This window comes from Schistocerca gregaria, chromosome 8 (genome assembly GCF_023897955.1).
Source record: "Schistocerca gregaria isolate iqSchGreg1 chromosome 8, iqSchGreg1.2, whole genome shotgun sequence".
NCBI classification, from domain to species: domain Eukaryota; kingdom Metazoa; phylum Arthropoda; class Insecta; order Orthoptera; family Acrididae; genus Schistocerca; species Schistocerca gregaria.
The window spans coordinates 363404042-363423780 of NC_064927.1; the positions used below are offsets into that span (position 1 = coordinate 363404042).

Here is a 19739-nt window from a genome sequence, read left to right on the forward strand (position 1 = left end):
GTGCAGGACCTGCAACATGCGGTCCTGCATTATCCTGTTGAAATGTAGAGTTTCGCAGGGATCGAATGAAGGGTAGAGCCACGGGTCGTAACAAATCTGAAATGTAGCGTCCACTGTTCAAAGTGCCGTCAATGGGAACAAGAGGTGACCGAGACATGTAACCAATGGCACCCCATACCATCACGCCAGGTGATGCGCCAGTATGGCGATGACGAATACACGCTTCTAATGTGCGTTCACCGCGATGTCGCCAAACACGGATGCGACCATCATGATGCTGTAAACAGAACCTGGATTCATCCGAAAAAATGACGTTTTGCCATTCGTGCACCCAGGTTCGTCGTTGAGTACACCATCGCAGGCGCTCCTATCTGTGATGCAGCGTCAAGAGTAACCGCATCCATGGTCTCCGAGCTGATAGTCCATGGTGCTGCAAACATAGTCGAACTGTTCGTTCAGATGGTTGTTGTCTTGCAAACGTCCCCATCTCTTGACTCAGGGATCGAGACGTGGCTGCACGATCCGTTACAGCCATGCGGATAAGGTGCCTGTCTTCTCGACTGCTAGTGATACGAGGCCGTTAGGATCCAGCAAGGCGTTCCGTATTACCCTCCTCAGCCCACCGATTCTCATATTTTGCTAACAGTCATTGAATCCCGACCAACGCGAGCAGCAATGTTGCGATAAGATAAACCGCAATCGCGATCTGCTACAATCCGACCTTTATCAAAGTCGGATACGTGATGGTACGCATTTCTCCTCCTTACAAGGGGCATCACAACAACGTTTCACCACGCAACGCCGGTCAACTGTTGTTAGTGTATGATAAATCGGTTGGAAACTCTCCTCATGTCAGCACGTTGAAGGTGTCGCCACTGGCGCCAACCTTGTGTCAATGCTCTGAAAAGCTAATCATTTGCATATCACAGCATCTTCTTCCTGTCGGTCAAATTTCGCGTTTGTAGCACGTCATCTTCGTGGTGTAGCAATTTTAATGGTCAGTAGTGTACATTGATTGATAATTTCAGTGCAGCAGAAGCTTTGGCACGCCAAAAGTGAGCTAAATGTGTCCATCCAAAAAATATCACCGAATCGGAGGGAAATTATAAATTCACCCAGTGTTGTAAAAATGAAGTGTTTGGAGACTGCGGGGAAGCCCCTACAAAAATTCATTCGTAAAACAGAACAATGATATAGCGAATTGTGCGAGGAAGATCGAATAGAATAAATGATCAGATGCATGAGATGAAAATTGTAGATCATGAAAAATATGCAGTGGTTGGGAAAAGAGTGAATAGTTCTATTGCAATGCCTGAAAATATTTGCGTGAGTCCTAAAACATTGAATATTACCTGCATCTTAGACTAGTGCCTATCTTTAAGCTCAGGGTGGTAAAATTTAGGCACCCACTGGTAAAGACCAATTTCTAATTTGTACCACTTGTAGCTTCTTACGAAATTAATTATGTTGTATACTAAGATGGTATCTCGATGATTTTCCGTCAATTATTATGAGTTGCGAGCTCTCTGACAGGAAATCAGGATTGTAATCACATCATTGAGACGATATTCCATAAGCACGCAATTTGATTACAAGCCACTTCCCAACGAACTTGAAAACGATTTGGAAGAGCATTTTCTTACACTTAAAGAGATGATGTCGAACGTAAACTTCCCTTCGATAATGCATGGAGAAATAAATTGGTTCCTAATTTCAGTGCAGCAATAGCCACGGCAGGCAAAAAGTGGGCTAAATGTGTCCATCCTTAAATCATATACCAGGAACAATATCGTGCAGTTGAAGGTGGGATTGCTTAGATACTGCCGAAAAATAGTAGTACATCGTGAAAAACAACGTCGATTTTGCTCTGACGACTGCATGTGCCAGCTGGGAGATAGTAGATGTACTGATAATGGTTTCAAAGTGATCCTCCAAAACATAACGTAATAGCTGAATGCTGACAGTCAGAAGGCACAATAAGGTGTAAACGTGTTAAGCAAGCAGGCAACCATGCCACGGAGACGCACTCGTGCTTCCTACAGCCAACTGAGCGTATTTGAAGCGGCCATATTGTAGCCTTCTGAAAGGCGGGATCGTCCTTTCGGAGAGTTTCCACACAAGTTGGTCGTGCTGTGTCTGTTTTGCAACGATGCTGGTATCAGTTGTCATGTAAACATTCTTACACGAGTAGACGATTTTCTGGACCTCTACACGGGACAGACGCCCGCCGCGATAATCATAACGTGAGAGCAGCTATGGCAGATCATACAGATATCATAACACACAGAAGAGGACTTGTGAGCCCAGACGTGTCAACACAAACTGTTCCGAACCAGTTATTCGTAGTGGGACTACGGGCACACACATCTCTATCCTGTCTTCAATTCGCGCTTCAGCATCGCTATGCACGACGCGACTGGTCCCATCATATCTCTTGGAAGAGGGAATGGTGCGCTGTGGTCTTTAGCGATGAAAAGAGATTCTGCATAGGCGCAAGTGATGGTGATTTGCGCGTGCGACATAGACCTCGTGAGCTCTGTCTCGTAGACTGCATTCGTCCAAGAGACACAGGCCTTATGGCCTGTGGTGCGATAAACTACAACTCTCGTTCACCTTTGCTGCTTCTGGAGAGGACGTTAACTAGCGGTCTGTACACGCAGTACGTTTTTACACCCGGTCTTTTGGCGTTCCTGCATCAGGAAGGTGATGTGTTGTTCCAGCAGGATAATGCTCATCGACATACTGCCCGTGAAGATCAACGTCCTCTGTAAGACTTGCAGCAGCTTCTGTGGCCAGCACGATCTCCGGACTTGAATCCAATCGAGCACGTGTGGGATATGATGTAACGAGAAGTGACTCGTGCTACTCGGCAGCCAACAACTCTTACATAATTATGTGAACTGGTCGAACATGCGTGGCATAATGTATCCCAGGACAGTATCTGCTATCTGTACGATCAGCTGGATACCACAGTCAGCACCTGTATTGCCGACCATGAAGACTACACCACGTACAATATGAGTGTTCCAGCATCGCTCGATAGCTGGTACCTCAGAACCGCTTGTGTTATTGATCTATAAACGTTATCATTTCATGTACTCTATATGCACTGTTGCAAGAATTAATATTGTGTGAACTGGAAATTCTAAAAGGCTTTACTAGCTTTCCAATGGCAGTGTATTTTTGTAACTTACTGTTTAGGCTATAATACACTCCTGGAAATGGAAAAAAGAACACATTGACACCGGTGTGTCAGACCCACCATACTTGCTCCGGACACTGCGAGAGGGCTGTACAAGCAATGATCACACGCACGGCACAGCGGACACACCAGGAACCGCGGTGTTGGCCGTCGAATGGCGCTAGCTGCGCACCATTTGTGCACCGCCGCCGTCAGTGTCAGCCAGTTTGCCGTGGCATACGGAGCTCCATCGCAGTCTTTAACACTGGTAGCATGCCGCGACAGCGTGGACGTGAACCGTATGTGCAGTTGACGGAGTTTGAGAGAGGGCGTATAGTGGGCATGCGGGAGGCCGGGTGGACGTACCGCCGAATTGCTCAACACGTGGGGCGTGAGGTCTCCACAGTACATCGATGTTGTCGCCAGTGGTCGGCGGAAGGTGCACGTGCCCGTCGACCTGGGACCGGACCGCAGCGACGCACGGATGCACGCCAAAACCATAGGATCCTACGCAGTGCCGTAGGGGACAGCACCGCCATTTCCCAGCAAATAAGGGACACTGTTGCTCCTGGGGTATCGGCGAGGACCATTCGCAACCGTCTCCATGAAGCTGGGCTACGGTCCCGCACACCGTTAGGCCGTCTTCCGCTCACGCCCCAACATCGTGCAGCCCGCCTCCAGTGGTGTCGCGACAGGCGTGAATGGAGGGACGAATGGAGACGTGTCGTCTTCAGCGATGAGAGTCGCTTCTGCCTTGGTGCCAATGATGGTCGTATGCGTGTTTGGCGCCGTTCAGGTGAGCGCCACAATCAGGACTGCATACGACCGAGGCACACAGGGCCAACACCCGGCATCGTGGTGTGGGGAGCGATCTCCTAAACTGGCCGTACACCTCTGGTGATCGTCGAGGGGACACTGAAAAGTGCACGGTACATCCAAACCGTCATCGAACCCATCGTTCTACCATTCCTAGACCGGCAAGGGAACTTGCTGTTCCAACAGGACAAAGCACGTCCGCATGTATCCCGTGCCACCCAACGTGCTCTAGAAGGTGTAAGTCAACTACCCTGGCCAGCAAGATCTCCGGATATGTCCCCCATTGAGCATGTTTGGGACTGGATGAAGCGTCGTCTCACGCGGTCTGCACGTCCAGCACGAACGCTGGTCTAACTGAGGCGCCAGGTGGAAATGGCATGGCAAGCCGTTCCACACGACTACATCGAGCATCTCTACGATCGTCTCCATGGGAGAATAGCAGCCTGCATTGCTGCAAAAGGTGGATATACACTGTACTAGTGCCGACATTGTGCATGCTCTGTTGCCTGTGTCTATGTGCCTGTGGTTCTGTCAGTGTGATCATGTGATGTATCTGACCCCAGGAATGCGTCAATAAAGTTTCCCCTTCCTGGGACAATGAATTCACGGTGTTCTTATTTCAATTTCCAGGAGTGTAAATAAAATGTCTAAAGTGGTTCATCTTAGCAATCGCTCCCCTACAAACATCAACAAAAAATACTTTCATGCTATCCATTCTTATCACAACAGTGGTTACTGCCCACACTACGCTCAAGCCCACTACACTGCTGCACTGGTGGGCAGGGGCCTGGTCGGAATAGCGGGGATGTGGGCATCTGAAAACAGTTTTTCCAATGAAAGAGCTGGCTCAAAGTAAATAAACTCTCTGTATTCAGTAGACGGAATACAAATTGGTGAACCTGTGGCAGCCTATGAGGCTGCAAAATATTAATTTCGGTGTCGGGACAAAGTCCGAGGGGAAAGGAGTAGAAGAGAATTCACGTCATTACCAGTTGAATGCCAGTTCCAGGAAGAGCTTCCAGCCTAGAGCCGACGCTCCAGATGGCAACCAACAGTTAACAGAAGATCTGTCTTCTGCGGTGCCTAGTGTTTATGCATAGCAGTCCATAGTGGGCTTGTTGTCAGGACGTTCCACAGGAACAAACAACCTTTGCTGAAGCGATGGTCCTACTCGGCACGCAGGCCACAATGAGTTTTACATTACAGGAAAATATTAATAGAGAAAATAAAATAAAAACATTAGCTCATACAGTGAAGGTTTTCAGGACCGGATGGCACAGTTGCTGATGAGTCTTCTGGGTTGTATGGTCGTGATCGAAGAAACTTTTCGGTTCCTGGCGTTTCGTCCAGAGCTGTGTTGGACATCTTCGGAGGTGCTCCTGGCTACGTTGAGTCTTGCCGACTGATGAGTCAGACGTCGGAGAGCGACATAAATACTCTGTAAATTATTTTAGACACACACACACACACACACACACACACACACACACACACAAACACACACACAAACACAAACACACACGCGCGCGCTCGCGCGCAGCTGGCGATACTACACTCTTTTGAATTCTCCGTGTAGTGCTCTTGGCCCGTCTGAAAAAGCTGGGTCATCACCTAACGAGAATGAATGAGATATAGTGCTCAAGAAAGTGGAAAAAGCTTAGAATCTCTCACACATCCTTGACATAGGATTTTGCTGTAATAATCATTAAACAACGACAGTTTACTCTAGAATGACATTTGTTTACCGTTAACATATGCCCAAACAGGATCTTGGATACAGCATACAGTTACGTCGTCGACGGGACGTTAAATCGTCACCCTGCAACTTTCCTTCCTTTCTTCCTTCCTTCCTGCGAACCAGTGATCATTCGAGATCGTATCGCCAGGAATATTTGTAACGACCATCGTTTCCTTATCCGAAGGGACTCACTGTAGGAGACACCGTCGTTCACATAATTCTGCTCGCAATATTTGTTACATAGTGTCTCCTAGGACCGTTTTGCGTTCTACGCGAAATTAATCCTCACAGATTTTCGTCTAGGTGATGCTATTAAATGATAAGGCACATCGTGTCTCTCAAGTATACCCACTGGAACCCCACCCACCAATGCAAATCTTTGCACTCCCCTCACACACATGCTGGCGTAATCGTCAAATAATACCATATAAGACTCGGTACTCACCAACAGGAAAGTTTCCCGAGACAGCTTGTAAAATTTGCAGGCCGTGAGGCTGATGGGTCTCTGCATGCGTGCCAGACAGATTCTGAGCGTCTTCCTGAATCTAGCGTCTGTTTCTGGCCAGTTGCAACTGTATGCCGAGAACTGGAGGCTCTCGCTCTGAAACAGGAACAATAAGAGCTGCAAACAGGGAGCCGCCTGTTAGACACTGAGACTTCAAAAATAACCTACGACTCAAGTTGCAATAAAACGAGAACATTCACAGATTGGAAACATGTCTTCGTAAAACAAAGGTTTATTGGCGCACTGATATGAAATTTTAACACTGACGGCGAGTAAAGTAAAATGCTTCTGTTAGATATTTGATAATATAGTCTCTGAAAAAACTAACAAGACGAATATGTAAGAGAGTAGAGAATGAATAAGAAATTAATCCAGAAAAAGCGAAGAAACGGAAACGGAAGAACATATATGACATACGTAAATGCTTTGAAGTTTTAGAATACTTTAAACTAGATGTGGTTTTGTGACATAGTGTGGAAATATTTCTGTAGCGGGCATTCTGATGCGGAGAATTGATTTTATGTTGTCAACTTACATTGCCACCGTGATCACATGATCTCCGGACGGATGAAGTTTGTTCCTAATGCGTCCTAGCAATTTTGAATGTCATTCTATCGCTTATACAGACAGACTCCGTTCGCAGGAGCTGTGGATGCGGCACAGGCGTTTTATAGACACCATAAAATTTTGCAACTTGGTACCTGGAATAATTCTGAAGAGGAAAATGAAGGGGCATCACATAACGGCACCGTGACGTCAGCATGCGTTCACACTGTTCCTTATGCCACATCAAGTCAATTCGCTTAACACGGTACCGAATGGCAAAAGTGATGTGACAAAAATTCAGAGAACAAAAAAAAAAAAAAAAAAATGCTCTGAGCACTATGGGACTCCACTGCCGTGGTCATTAGTCCCCTAGAACTTAGAACTACTTAAACCTAACTAACCTAAGGACATTACACACATCCATGCCCGAGGCAGGATTCGAACCTGCGACCGTAACACTCGCACGGTTCCGGACTGCGCGCGTAGAACCGCGAGACCACCGCGGCCGGCATTCAGAGTACAGCATTGGAATTGAGGAACTAATAATGACAAAGTTTAATAATGGACAAAGAAAATTTTATAATGGATGTTCTTGATCAGTTTTGTTTGTTAAAATGTTGAGACGTAAACAAAATTTCAAACCCTCGACATTCATTCAAGGAAAATTGTTTACAAACACCTCAAACAATACCAATAAGGAAATAAATGGAGCCTGTGTACCTTATCCATGCTGTTTTCTTCCTTATATAACTAGTAACGTCGTAAACAACTGTATTTTTCACATTATTAAAGGTGACCTTTTCACTTAAAACGTTATTTAATTAAAATATATCTTCGTTAACTTATGTGCCATACATTGTGGGCGTCAGTATTTTTCTGTTATTGTAGAAGCCAAATATTTTTTTTTTTTTTTTTTGCTTTCAGATATCTGACAGTGAATGGGAATGAACGGTAAATGGGAAAAACCGCAAAAGATTAAAAAGACACAACAGCTCGAAATCCACTTCTATAACACGAGTGAGAGCAGCGAAAATAGGTTAACTTATGCCATTAACGGACGACTGCAACGTCAAAACTTTCTTCCCGAGAAACCTCGACGTACCATGATGTGGCGTGACGGACCGTTGACGGCCTGTGTGAATGGCGTCATTTCAAATGCATTACGATATTACGACATATTTTCGTGTGCCGTGAACCGTTGCACCGTGACGTGATGGCCAGTACGAATTGGGCTTAAACAAAACAGCGTCGTCCCGAGATCATATGACAATTCCAGTCTGCTGTTGACAACATGCATATAAAGCAAAGCTCACTCCAGAGATATTTCTACTCTGTGGTTTGTGACAGATACTGTTGCAATACGAGTATCAGGCAAGCCTTTGCAACTGCCCAAGAGCTATGCGGACCAGCCACTGGACGCTGCGTTAGTGCTGGTACTGCAGTCTGCAACGTTGCGTTTTGCCTTCAGTAATTGACTGGCTCGCTACATACTGTAGCACAAAACAGCGTTTCCACAGGTGACTACGTGACAGGATCCTACCTCTTGTCAAACCACACTCAGCTCCGGAGTACAAATGCTCCCAGCCCAGACGATAGAGCTCGTAAACGATTACGTGGCCCGTGAGCACAAATACATTTTCGTTCTCAATGCGGAGTGAGTTTACCCGAACGGGCGGCTGCCTCAGTCATCCGTCGCCTACTGAGCTGTGAGCTTCGTCTGTTGTGAAAGAAATAAACTCACCTGCCTTGGCTACACAGTAGGAACAGATATATCGAAAGGCTATTTACAATTTGTGCAGAAACCAGATGGCAGTTATAAGAGTCGAGGGGCATGAAAGTGAAGCAGTAGTTGGGAAGGGAGTGAGACAGGGTTATAGCCTGTCCCCGATGTTATTCAATCTGTATATTGAGCAAGCAGTGAAGGAAACAAAAGAAAAATTTGGAGTAGGTATTAAAATCCAGGGAGAAGAAATAAAAACTTTGAGGTTCGCCGATGACATTGTAATTCTGTCACAGACAGCAAAGGGCTTGGAAGAGCAGTTGAACGGAATGGACAGTGTCTTGAAAGGAGGGTATAAGATTAACATCAACAAAAGCAAAACGAGGATAATGGAATGTAGTTGAATGAAGCTGGGTGATGCTGACGGAGTTAGATTAAGAAATAAGACACTTAAAGTAGTAAAGGATTTTTGCTATTTGCGGAGCAAAGTAACTGATAATGGTCGAAGTAGACAGGATATAAAATGTAGACTGGCAATGGCAAGGAAAGCGTTCCTGAAGAAGAGAAATTTGTTAACATCAAATATAGATTTAAGTGTCAGGAAGACGTTTCTGAAAGTATTTGTATGGAGTGTAGCCATGTATGGATGTGGAACATGGACGATAAATAGTTTAGACAAGAAGAGAATAGAAGCTTTTGAAATGTGGTGCTACAGAAGAATGCTGAAGATTAGATGGGTAGATCACATAACTAATGAGGAAGTATTGAATAGGATTGTGGAGAACAGAAGTTTGTGGCACAACTTGACCAGAAGAAGGAATCGGTTGGTAGGACATGTTCTGAGGCATCAAGGGATCACCAATTTAGTATTGGAGGGCAGAGTGGAGGGTAAAAATCGTAGAGGGAGACCAAGAGATGAATACAGTTAGCAGATTCAGAAGAATGTAGGTTGCAGTAGGTACTGGGAGATGAAGAAGCTTGCACAAGATAGAGTAGCATGGAGAGCTGCATAAAAACCAGTCTCAGGACTGAACACCACAACAACAACTTTAGCTAAAAAAATTGATTCTAACACACCTCATAGCCTCATTCATTAGCTTCATGACGAATTGGCCTCTCATTTCTTTGATGGTCATATTTATTGTGATGTTTCTATATTTAGTAAGATATTTTACATAATTCGAATAGTTTTCACTGAAAACAGGGGAGACTATGCGTCAGATGACATATTCCTGCGTACTGAATGAAGATAACATATTTATCGTCATTTTTAACTGTTTTCCGTCTTATCCTTTAGTTGCTTCAAAATTCGTGGAGGTATGTACCGTCTATGCAACTAAATGAAGTCAGTTTGTTTGTTGCCATACGCGTTTCGCTTTATTTATTTGGGAAGCATCATCAGTGGCCTGAAATACATGTTTCTTTTTATATATACAATAAGCGTATTATCTACTAGATATGATCTGTTGATATATTACATTTTGTCGGGTTTTTTAGGTTAGAAGCAACTTTTGTAGCACAAGTTCCATAAAATGATGTATCTTTCATTTTACTTACGATTTCCAGCGTTGCTAACACATATATGTGTTTCTGGAGATGTATTTGTTGGTCTTCATGCTCCAGTTAGCCGAATCACGTGTTGTTTAGCCATTTGTCACATCACATTTCACTTTCACTTTCACTGCCATTTGGCGATCACCATATGTGTGCTTGCTGCGTGTAGTGTTGCCAACTGTTGTTATGTGTTGTCTTTTGTTTCTGTTGTGTTTTGTGGTTTTCACTTGTTGTGTGTGCAATCCTCACCACTTTCTTTTCCCTTTAATCTGTGGGTTCATGTGTTTGTCTGTGAGTATGTGTGTGTGTACGGGGGGGGGGGGGGGGGGGTTGGAGGGAGAGAGAGAGAGAAGAGGGGAAGGATATTCATTAAGTTTATCCTGGTTGCACTTCAGTTTGTTATTGTTTTGGTGGCTAGCATGATCAGCGAGTTATTGTTTATATGGATTTGGTCATTGAGTACCTTCTTTTCCATTGCAATGGCTGTTTGTATGTGAAAGTTTTCTTGCAATGTCAGGAGGTTTTTGTTGTGATTATTCACTCTGATAACTGTCATGTCACAAATTATGTTGGATGGTTCATGACCATGTTTTATCAGGTGTTTGGCAAAGGTAGAATGACTGTTCTCATATTTCCATCTTCTTATATGTTCTTTATACCTAGTTTTAAAGTTCCTGCTTGTCATCCCCAGATATACTGCTTTACATTCTTGGCACTCTAGCTGGTATATACAGGGTGTTTCAAAAATGACCGGTATATTTGAAACGGCATTAAAAACTAAACGAGCAGCGATAGAAATACACCGTTTGTTGCAATATGCTTGGGACAACAGTACATTTTCAGGCGGACAAACTTTCGAAATTACAGTAGTTACAATTTTCAACAACAGATGGCGCTGCAAGTGATGTGAAAGATATAGAAGACAACGCAGTCTGTGGGTGCGCCATTCTGTACGTCGTCTTTCTGCTGTAAGCGTGTGCTGTTCACAACGTGCAAGTGTGCTGTGGACAACATGGTTTATTCCTTAGAACAGAGGATTTTTCTGGTGTTGGAATTCCACCGCCTAGAACACAGCGTTGTTGCAACAAGATGAAGTTTTCAACGGAGGTTTAATGTAACCAAAGGACCGAAAAGCGATACAATAAAGGATCTGTTTGAAAAATTTCAACGGACTGGAAACGTGAATGATGAACGTGCTGGAAAGCTAGGGCGACTGCGTACGGCAACCACAGAGGGCAACGCGCAGCTAGTGCAGCAGGTGATCCAACAGCGGCCACGGGTTTCCATTCGCCATGTTGCAGCTGCGGTCCAAATGACGCAAACGTCCACGTATCGTCTCATGCGCCAGAGTTTACACCTCTATCCATACAAAATTCAAACGCGGCAACCCCTCAGCGCCACTACCATTGCTGCACGAGAGACATTCGCTAACGATATTGTCCACAGGATTGATGACGGCGTTATGCATGTGGGCAGCATTTGGTTTACTGACGAAGCTTATTTTTACCTGGACGGCTTCGTCAATAAACAGAACTGGCGCATATGGGGAACCGAAAAGCCCCATGTTGCAGTCCCATCGTCCCTACATCCTCAAAAGTACTGGTCTGGGCCGCCATTTCTTCCAAAGGAATCACTGGCCCATTTTTCAGATCCGAAACGATTACTGCATCACGCTATCTGGACATTCTTCATGAATTTGTGGCGGTACAAACTGCCTTAGACGACACTGCGAACACCTCGTGGTTTATGCAAGATGGTGCCTGGCCACATCGCACGGCCGACGTCATTAATTTCCTGAGTGAATATTTCGATGATCGTGTGATTGCTTCGGGCTAACCGAAACATACAGGAGGCGGCGTGGATTGGCCTCCCTATTCGCCAGACATGAACCCCTGTGACTTCTTTCTGTGGGGACACTTGAAAGACCAGGTGTACCGCCAGAATCCAGAAACAATAGAACAGCTGAAGCAGTACATCTCATCTGCATGTGAAGCCATTGCGCCAGACACGTTGTCAAAGGTTTCAGGTAATTTCATTCAGAGACTACGCAATATTATTGCTACGCATGGTGGATATGTGGAAAACATCGTACTATAGAGTTTCCCAGACCGCAGCGCCATCTGTTGTTGACAATTGTAACTACTGCAATTTCGTAAGTTTGTCCGCCTGAAAATGTACTGTTGTCCCAAGCATATTGCAAAAAACGGTGTATTTCTATCGCTGCTCATTTAGTTTGTATTGCCGTTTCAAATATACCGGTCATTTTTGAAACACCCTGTACCTGCTCCTTGGTATTTGTCTGGTTTTTCTGTTGTTTGTAAATGTGATTGGAGTGTGTTTCTTGTTCTGTAAGCTATTTGTAATCCATGTTTCTTTAATATATTTGCTATCTTGTGTGTTGTTTTGTGTTTGTATGTGAGAGTATACCATTTTTTCCTGTTATTCATGTCATGAGTGTTATTGTTTTGTGTTTCTGTGTGTGCTGTAGTGTTTGTGGGGTTCTGTAATCTCTGCTTGATTTGATTTTTCTTTAGATGTGTTTTAATTTTTTCATTGAGTTTTTTGTACTATATGGGTGCTGTAACCATTGTTAGTAGCTACAAGTTGTATTGTTTGTAACTCTTTTTCATAATTTTCTTTGCTGAGTGGGATGTTATTTAGCCTGTGTAACATGTGTCGTAAGGCCGCTAAGTTTTGATTTTGTGGGTGGTTGGATGAAGCATGTATGATTATGTCTGTGGCTGTAGGCTTTCTGAAGTTGTCAAATGTGTGTTTATTGTTCTCTCTCTTCATTGTTATATCCAAGAAATGTATTTGCTTTTGTGTTTCTTTTTCTATGGTAAATTGAATATTTTTATGTATGTTGTTTATATCTGTATGAAGTTTATCAATTTTCTCTGTTGGTTCATCTACCATACAGATTATGTCATCTACGTATCTGTACCAGTAAACAATTTTGTATCCTTCCTTTATGATGACTATATCGAAAATTGTGTTTTCTATGTAGTTGATTAATATGTTTGCTAGTGTTCCTGAAATTGGGGATGCCATTGGGAGCCCATCTTCTTGTAAGGAACACTAGCAAACATATTCATCAACTACATAGAAAACACAATTTTCGATATAGTCATCATAAAGAACATATAAGAAGTTGGAAATATGAGAACAGTCATTCTACCTTTGCCAAACACCTGATAAAACATGGACATGAACCATCCAACATAATTTGTGACATGACAGTTATCAGAGTGAATAATCACAACAAAAACCTCCTGACATTGCAAGAAAACTTTCACATACAAACAGCCATTGCAATGGAAAAGAAGGTACTCAATGACCAAATCCATATAAACAATAACTCGCTGATCATGCTAGCCACCAAAACAATAACAAACTGAAGTGCAACCAGGATAAACTTAATGAATATCCTTCCCCTCTTCTCTCTCTCTCTCCCTCCAACCCCCCCCCCCCCCCCCCCCCCCCCCGTACACACACACATACTCACAGACAAACACATGAACCCACAGATTAAAGGAAAAAAAAGTGGTGAGGATTGCACACACAACAAGTGAAAACCACAAAACACAACTGAAACAAAAGACAACACATAACAACAGTTGGCAACACTACACGCAGCAAGCACACATATGGTGATCGCCAAATGGCAGTGAAAGTGAAAGTGAAATGTGATGTGACAAATGGCTAAACAACACGTGATTCGGCTAACTGGAGCATGAAGACCAACAAATACATCTCCAGAAACACATATATGTGTTAGCAACGCTGGAAATCGTAAGTAAAATGAAAGATACATCATTTTATGGAACTTGTGCTACAAAAGTTGCTTCTAACCTAAAAAACCCGACAAAATGTAATATATCAACAGATCATATCTAGTAGATAATACGCTTATCGTATATATAAAAAGAAACATGTATTTCAGGCCACTGATGATGCTTCCCAAATAAATGAAGCGAAACGTATGGCAACAAACAAACTGACTTCATTTAGTTGCATAGACGGCACATACCACCACGAATAACATATTTATTTTTTCTTTCATCTTGAGGTGAGATCTATCACCACTCTCGGGACATGGATTGTTGGAAGTGCACTCACTTCCGGTCATGTGTGCAAATGATAGGGTGGAGGGAAAATATTTGTAAGATCCCTCATATCTCCTAAACGGTATGACATACCGAAACGAATTTTTGGTAAATGATAGCATTCAAACTGGGCGGTATTTTTCTACATAGGAAATATGCAAAACTCTCTTATCTACTGTTATACATGAGTGGCTTTGGCATATAAATTTCTGTATATCTTTACAGTTGGAGGTCAGCCACTTAGGCAGTATATTCCAACTGTGTTATCGTTGTGCAGAAACATATTACTGTTTCCCTGACAGTCTCCTTGCCCTGAAGAGGTCGTGGTTTGACATGAAGTAGTCGCATATCTCCATTTTATTAAAAATTCCACCAGAATCTTGCGTCCAAATCCAAAAGGTAACAGTCGTCTATACGTAGCTGATGCATTATTCCTCTTCCATTTCTCTTCCATTAGAACATCCAATTTAACGTCGCTTAATTCAACTTTATATGGCATAGTCACAGGAAGATTACTTTTCTCGAAACGGTTTCCAATGCTTCCTTGCCAACTTTAGCCAGAATTCCTCTTGCTCTTTCACTGCCGTTCCTGTTATGAGAAAAGGTAGCATTACTTTGACACTGTGTCTCACTCTGACGAACTTGGAGGATTTGATACGTAGATAATTGTTACACGATCCACACATCTCCTTCTTTAACATTACAGACCGTTATTTCTCTAACTGCTCCTTAGAGGTCACTTGATAACATGTTTTATCAACCATAATGTTGTCGCAAAGCGATTCCGTAATGGGTGTAATTATTCTTGCTAAGGAGGGTGCCGTATTCGGTATAATTATTACTACCAATATCAGTAACAAGATCGTCCACATTTTCCAGTAATAACCGCAAACCAAAGCGTTCGTTGGTTGGTTTTGTCTTCCTCCCTCTAACTGAGGGATGTGTAGTGCTTCGGAGGAATCGATGTTGACACTTCCAGATACCTCAAAATACTGATCAGTTGCGACTATCATGCATCCTTTTGTACTCAAAAGATACAAGATGGAGGTACTTCCGTTCACGTAATCTTCTGAACATGCGTATTAAGTTTGGTCGTATTTGCAATCTATGGATACTAGTAACTCCATTTAGTGTCTCACTTTCTCACAGGAGCCTCCTTTGCTCGGAGTACGTTTGGAGGTAGAGGTTTAGGCGTCGTTCGAAGGAGAATCCACATTCGGACGCTACCTGGGTTCATATGTGGGCAGATCCACGTGCATTACGTTTAGGATAGTGCCCTAAGATGGATCCACATTCGGATGCTACTCGAGACTTAACACAGTGATAAAGGGAATAGCATGATCACACTAAATAAAAATTACTATATAGATAAGATCGTGTCTTTCTCTTAATCTAATAATATCACAGAATTGCCTCACAGCCTTACCAATAGATTTTCAGCTAAAATAAAAAAAGTTACTCTCTCTGAACATAAAAAAGAACATATATAATAATGAATCCAAATACACCAAAACTACGTACCTAATCAAGGACACATAAACAGAACTTGCCCTGTAATTAACTGCATTAATACCCCATCATATTTGACAAGCTAACAACTAAACACACTAACAAACTTAATTCTTTCAACAAAAAGTACACAATCAAAAATTCGCATAATACGAGATATAAAAGATGAATTTAGTTCATTTGATAGCACAAATTTATACGCCACTGTATTGGTACAGGAAACTATCCAAATCATAAAATATAGCCTCTTACATTATATGAAAGTATCAGTGGCTGGAACACTTCAAATTATGAATCTTTTGGAAACAGCACTACCACAAAATTATTTTGAAGTTAACGACGAAGTTTATACCCAGGCGGATGGAGTAACCATGAGTAACAATGTAACAGTCACATTAGCTGACATTTTCCTAAATTCTCTGGAAGGGAAATTCTTTAACTCAAATTATCCTCCTGTTAACGAGATTTTATACTATTTTCAGGATGTAGATGACACCCACACAATTATACAACAAATTTAAAACACCAAAGCAGAACACAGTAGCTAACGAGATACTAACTCGAGAAATATCACCTAAACAAAAAATTAGAAACATACCAACAGTCTAGCCTGTTAGATCTCCAACAGAGTTAATGCAGGTGTTTTAAAGGCACTCATATTCATCTAGTCTTACGCACCAGTAACAACCTTTCAATAAAATCATCTTCCAGCGCCAATAGACCACCCGAACATGAAACCCAGGAATGTATAAAATCCCATGTAGCACTGTACTAACTTTAAAACTGACCAGACAGGAAGACATTTTAACGGCGGATATAAAGAACACATTAGATACAGCACGGCTAATCAGTTGAGCTTTTTTCTGCATTTGAAAACTGAAAACTCACGTTGCTGATATAATCGAAAATGCACTCCAGATCCTGCACACAATACCAAAAGGTCTTGAAAAATTTAGTAATCTATATACAGACGAGAAAATACCTCAAGAAATATGAAAAGTGAATACAAAATTGAGACACAAATACCACCCCAAATACTTAATTGAAATATTAGAACACCGAAAAGGATGACTCGGAAATAGCATATGTAACAATGAAAGACAATCGTGAAAAAATTGTAGTTAGGAAAATAAGAAAGCTGTTCATATGTATAAAATTATAAACATACGACGTCGTACGTGTAGAACTGTCAAACCAAAATTAAAGTATTATTTTCAATATATTTTCGTCAGTTACTGTGTAATTAAAACATAGACAGCGATGAGACAGTTCACTAATGGCGTTTATGCATGTCACATCATTCTGGACGTGAGTACAAGTCACTATAATGTAAATGACACTGATCTTTACATGCGGTCTCATCAAAATCATATAAGCAGGTACTTGACAATGGCGATAATTAGGGAAACAACCTGTTAATAAAAATTATTTTTTATAAGCAACTATTCTGGTGCATCTTTTAATAATCGTCCTTTTATATACATCAGAAAATTTGCTTCTTCAGGTAGTGTATTATTCCATCTCCACCTGAAGGAGAAGGAATGGAAACAGTCGCAGCAAACACTACCGACAGTATTAAATTTTTATTAGTCGCAAATTCGAACAATGAAAGAATGCTGGCTGAATCATTCATATATCAAAGGTTATTCTTCGATTTGGTAGTTTATAGTGTTTCCAGTTGGATAAACATCGTGTCTGTAGTATATAATGCATAAATAGCCTGTAATATGAAATCAGTTTCCAGTTTGATAAACATCGTGTCTGTAGTATCTAATACGTAAATAGTCTGTAATATGAAACCAGTGTGTTAATATACCTATTATTATTATTATTATCATCATTATTATTATTTACCTCCAAATAAACTTCGCCTCCATACCAGCAGTAGATGAACAGCTGGTAGAACATTGTAGCAAGATATGCTGCATAAGTAGGGAGGTACGCCGTTTCTGTCTGAAATAAGCACAAGAACGACAAAGGTAATGATTAACTAGGAAAAACGATGAATACTAAAATTTGCAGACAATTTATGTGCGCTCCGACGAAGTCTTTTGCAAAGAGAAACTGAGTGCTTTCCTATCTTCTACGTACGCCGTCATTGTGATTAAAAATTATTCTTTTCCCTGGAGCAGTGTAATATGGATGAGAAAGGAAGGCTGAATTTTTATTGTATATTTAATGGGGGAAATAACTGAAAAAACTTTTGAAGTTAAGCAATAGGAATCAGTAGCTTGTGGTGGACACTCTTCTACTATATCAAAAGAAGAAATTGTGATTGGAATATAGTAGGAGGCATTGACAGATATAAACTGGGGTAAAATAAGGTTCGATAGTAGGTAAAAATTTAAAAAGTGTAAAAATGGATTGCAAAGCATCCCCTCGTTCTGATATGCTCACAACCTAGGAGCACGTGGTAAGCTGAAATTATTCGAAGTAACGAAGATCTCAAAAAAAAAAAAAGCCTCTGGCAGGAAAAAAACTGTTTTCCACAAAGAGCTGCAGACGAGCCAATGAGGTAGAAGCTTCTGAAACTGTGCTTTTAGAGCGTGACAGTATATTACACAAAAGTGAACAGTATAGTGCGAGGTCGACTGAGAGGAGGAAACCGGGATCGTTTGATTTTACCCGGGAAAAGTTAAGGACGAATAGGTACTAGAAATAATAATAGAGGGAAGAAGTCTGCGAAAGACCTATATCAAAAGACGAAATAAGTTAGTGGGATATCTACTAACGCATCCAAGTACAGAAAGACCAATTTCAAGGGAAGAAACAGGTTAGTGGGATATCGACTGCCACATCCAAGAACAGAAATTCGTAGAGCAATGTAGAGGAGAAACTATAGACGCCAATAAAGATTACATATCCGAAACAGATCATTCAGAATATATTCTAAAATTCTATGATCGATGGATGTCAACCTATTTGTACGGTATTTTCGAGAACCATCTCTTCTATCCTTCTATTAGAAGCCATCTATACTATCAAATGGCTCTGAGCACTATGGGGCTTAACATCTGAGGTCATCAGTCCCCTAGAACTTAGAACTACTTAAACCTAACTAACCTAAGGACATCACACACATCCATGCCCGAGGCAGGATTCGAACCTCGGACCGTAGCGGTCGCGCGGTTCCAGACTGTAGGGCCTATAACCGCTCGGTCACCCCGGCCGGAACACATCCATGCCCGAGGCAGGATTCGAACCTGCAGCCGTAGCGGTCTCGCGGTTCCATACTGAAGCGCCACTCCGGACGGCCTTCTTTATTATCGTTTGTGCATTGTAACTCAAGAAATGAATGACCCACAACAATCGAAACTCGAGGAATGTGTAGAACAGTGAACAGGCAACAAGTATCGAAGCTGGTAAACAGATAATGTGCCCAGCAGTCTCCTTCTGTTTGTGATCAGAAATATCAGTGAAGGAAAGTAAAGGAATAATAAGCTGTGCTCAGTTATTACAAGAAAGCACAGGTCACATCCGCCTATTAGGAGTATGGCAGAAGTGTCCGAAGCTACTGTCTAAAGTCACTGATATCCACCTCTCTCAGAATCTTTGACCGTATTCTGAGTTCAAACGGAGTGGCGGCCGATACTAGTGTGCTACAGCACACTGTAAATATCGCACAAAATTTATGCAATTTCGAATGCAGTCTGGAAACTGCACAAAGATTACGTAATTTCTCTTCTAAACACAATAAAATTATGCTATTTATCTTCTAATCATGCTGGTATGCAAATAAATGCTCGAAAACATGTTCTGCGGCGCTCTCTCCGCAACAACTACAAACCAGTGTCAACTGTTAAAATGACAGTCAGCGACGCTACGATCAACTCAGAGATGCGACTCTGCTGCCTGTTTTCGATTGCTCACATTCTGATGCGATGTCATCCTTGCCGGCACAGATGGTGCCACGTTGCTCACAGCATTAGGTCATCAATATTGTGCAGTCATAGAGCAAGAGGGATCTTCGAGTAGCTCTTGTTATAACGGCGCTATGGCTGAGTGGTTTGGTGGTTCGGTTCCTTATTTTATTCCTCTCAACATTAAACTATTAATATAAAATT

General features: G+C 42.2%; 1 protein-coding gene across 1 annotated transcript in view; it reads right to left on the minus strand.

Moving 5' to 3' along the window:
• Positions 1-19739, minus strand: part of LOC126285190 (odorant receptor Or2-like) — a 137668-nt gene that overhangs the window by 10382 nt on the left and 107547 nt on the right. Inside the window, exons 7-8 of the mRNA XM_049984497.1 lie at positions 17530-17628; positions 6181-6336 (exon numbers count right to left, since the gene is read on the minus strand). Coding sequence (XP_049840454.1) covers positions 6181-6336; positions 17530-17628 — 255 coding nt within the window. The remainder of the gene's footprint in view (positions 1-6180; positions 6337-17529; positions 17629-19739) is intronic.